Source organism: Cucumis sativus, chromosome 4 (genome assembly GCF_000004075.3).
Source record: "Cucumis sativus cultivar 9930 chromosome 4, Cucumber_9930_V3, whole genome shotgun sequence".
NCBI lineage: Eukaryota > Viridiplantae > Streptophyta > Magnoliopsida > Cucurbitales > Cucurbitaceae > Cucumis > Cucumis sativus.
Genome location: NC_026658.2, coordinates 6346373 through 6349050, shown reverse-complemented (window position 1 = coordinate 6349050; position 2678 = coordinate 6346373). Strand labels below are relative to the sequence as shown.

The following is a 2678-nucleotide window of genomic DNA, read 5'->3' as shown; positions in this document are numbered from 1 at the left end:
CCAAGTCGTGGATAGTTGACTTTTTTTGTTTCAAAATTGTTCTATACGGTGGAAATATTTTTTTTAGTCAAGGTTATGTTTTTAAAAAAATCATATATTTTTCTCATAAAATTTTCAGGAAAGAAAACAGTAATTTATGATGTTAGGATAGTTCTAATTATAACATATCAATGTATTTATGGATGGACTTTACAAAAAAATGGCAAGGATGAAAATTTCTCAGAAATGATATAGATCAAAATGGCAAGAAAACAGTCATATTACAATCCCAAATATACAGAAAGAATTGCATCAATCCACTCATCTCTATCACTGTTGAAACTATATGTACCATATCCAAACCAAAAAAACAAAAACCGAAAGAAAACAAAAAAAAAATTGGCAAATCATCAACAAAATGGTTGAAATGGAACTAAAGCATGAAAACAGAGGGAGCAAAATCAAAATATTCAATTGATATTTACGTGATGAAGAGAAATGGAGTCAGTTTGAAGAAACCAAAGCCACCATCTGCTGCTGTTGTTCATTTTCATCATCACCTTTCCACCATATCTTGAACTCATCATCATCATCATCATCATCATCATCATCATCATCATCATCATCCTCTTCTTCATCTTGATTTTGATTTTCATCATCTTCTTCAAGCTCCATTAAATTGGGTTTCAAAAGATGAGCTCGCTTGTGGCCCCCCAATGCCTGCCCTGATCCAAACACCTTTAAGCACACATCACATTGATGTTTTCCCTCCTCCATTTCTCCAACTACTTCTTCACATGCTTCCATACAAAAATCTTCAATCTCACCTTTCTTTAAAGATTTCAGTTCATTTTTCATCCCAATTTCACAAAATCCCATTTCACATTCATCAGCATCTTTAAGCTTTGGCATCCCCAATTCAACCCCAGCATAATACCTCCCAACTTCTTGGAACTCCATTGTAACTCTATCTTTTTCTTCTTCAAAATGACCTGTTCTATACAATGGTGATTTAGATTCAAAACAACGAAAATGACCCCCATTAGATTCAGAACTAAACTCAGCCCCAAAATTACCCACCCCTTTGGACAGCATCAACAAAGAGAGAGCTAACTCTTCAACATCATGTTCTATTCCATCAACAACAGAAGAAGATGAATATTCAATCAAATCAGAAGAAGAAGAACAATAAGGGTAATTTGAACCACTTAACTTAAACCTCGTCCTTCTGGATCTCTTCCGCCGCAAAAGCCCCAGAGTTTCGCCCTCCGATTGGTCGGTGCCAATAACTGACGATTGACAATGAGACTTCATATGTGAAGTGAGAGATTTAAGATTTTCGAACTCCTTATTACATTCTTTACATCGGCGACTCGGTTCCTTTCTTCTTCCAGAATGATGCCTCATATGCCCAAACAGAGCCTTAGAGGATTCGAACCCTTTGCCGCAGATTTTGCAGTGATTTTCTTGCGGAGGGTTTTCGCCACTTTCCCCATTTGGAGCTGAAAATTTCCAAGACTTTTTGGGGTTTTCTCTCAGGCTATAGGAACCGGAGATTGAGTTCTTTTTGCGCTTTTTGGGTGGATTTTGGCTGGTGCGATGAGACCTCATGTGGCCGCCTAAGACTTTGCCATTTGAGAAGCTCTTGTTGCAGAGCTTACAAAGGTGCTGCTTCTGTTCTTGATGATCTTGAATTTGAAGCTCCATTGATTGATTTTGAGTAACGTGTCGAGAGAGAAAAAAGAGAAACCCAGATAATAAATCGAGGGATTTTGAAGGGAAATGGGAAGATCGACGACATTCAGATGTAGAATGAAGTTGAGAGGCAGAGTTTATTTCAATGGATCTTGAATTGCGAAAGATGAATGGTTGAAATGAAAAATGGTTTGCGATTATGAAAGAAAAACAGTGAGTTTAAGAAATGAAAAATGGTTTGCATGAAAACTAAAATGGAAGCAAGCATCTACCGAAGTGTTGCATTGTGCACTATGCTCTAAGTCCCTCTCCTCTCCACTCCACTTCTCTTTCTTTTTCTTTTTCCTTTTTCCTTTTTCAAGAAAAGAAAAATACCTTCTAGTTTAATATTGTATTAAATTCTTTTAAGGAAATTTTTTAAAAATAGTAAATTTTACGAAATATTTATAATCTATAGTAAATTCTACTATAAATGTAAATATTTTGATTTATTTTGCTATTTTTTAAAATGTCTCTTTTTTTAAACCAAATCAAAGTTTAAAGAAAAAAAAAAGTCACCTTATCTATCTTCTTATCCTATCTCAACCCATATTTTCTTTCACCCAAACATACTACTTTGATCTCAACTTTAGAATGAGTCCTTATATTTTCAATTAAATGTCTAAATTTACTTCTTCTTGTTAAAGTAAATCATACAATAGTTTCGACAATTAAATTATTGTTTACCCTAGCTTTCAAATTAAAATAGCATACGGGTGTTTGACGTTTAGGAGCTTAGAAAGTCTTCTAATAGTTTGTGGAGTTCTCTCTAATTAACTTTTGTACTTATTGAACATTCAAAATGAGTAGAAACTTCTTTATTTATTGAGTTTTCGTTGAGGTCATGTAATTTGTTAGCACTCAAAATAAAATTAATGATTATCGACAAAAAAATATTTATTATTTGATTTTATGTTTTTTGTTGAATGAAAAATTCTTTAAGCAAGAAAAACAAGTTATGCGGT

General features: G+C 33.8%; 1 protein-coding gene across 1 annotated transcript; it reads right to left on the bottom strand.

Annotated features, from left to right (window-relative positions):
- Nucleotides 1-200: 200 nt before the first annotated feature.
- On the bottom strand, nt 201-2010 carry LOC105435200 (zinc finger protein ZAT1). Its single transcript, XM_031883713.1, has one exon. It carries the CDS (start codon nt 1684-1686, stop codon nt 484-486), a length of 1203 nt encoding a protein of 400 aa, XP_031739573.1. The 5' UTR covers nt 1687-2010; the 3' UTR covers nt 201-483.
- Between the last annotated feature and the right edge of the window lie 668 nt (nt 2011-2678).

Excerpts from the sequence above, each read along its gene's own strand:
- LOC105435200 (XM_031883713.1), bottom strand. The coding sequence starts at position 1,686 with ATGGAGCTTCAAATTCAAGATCATCAAGAACAGAAGCAGCACCTTTGT.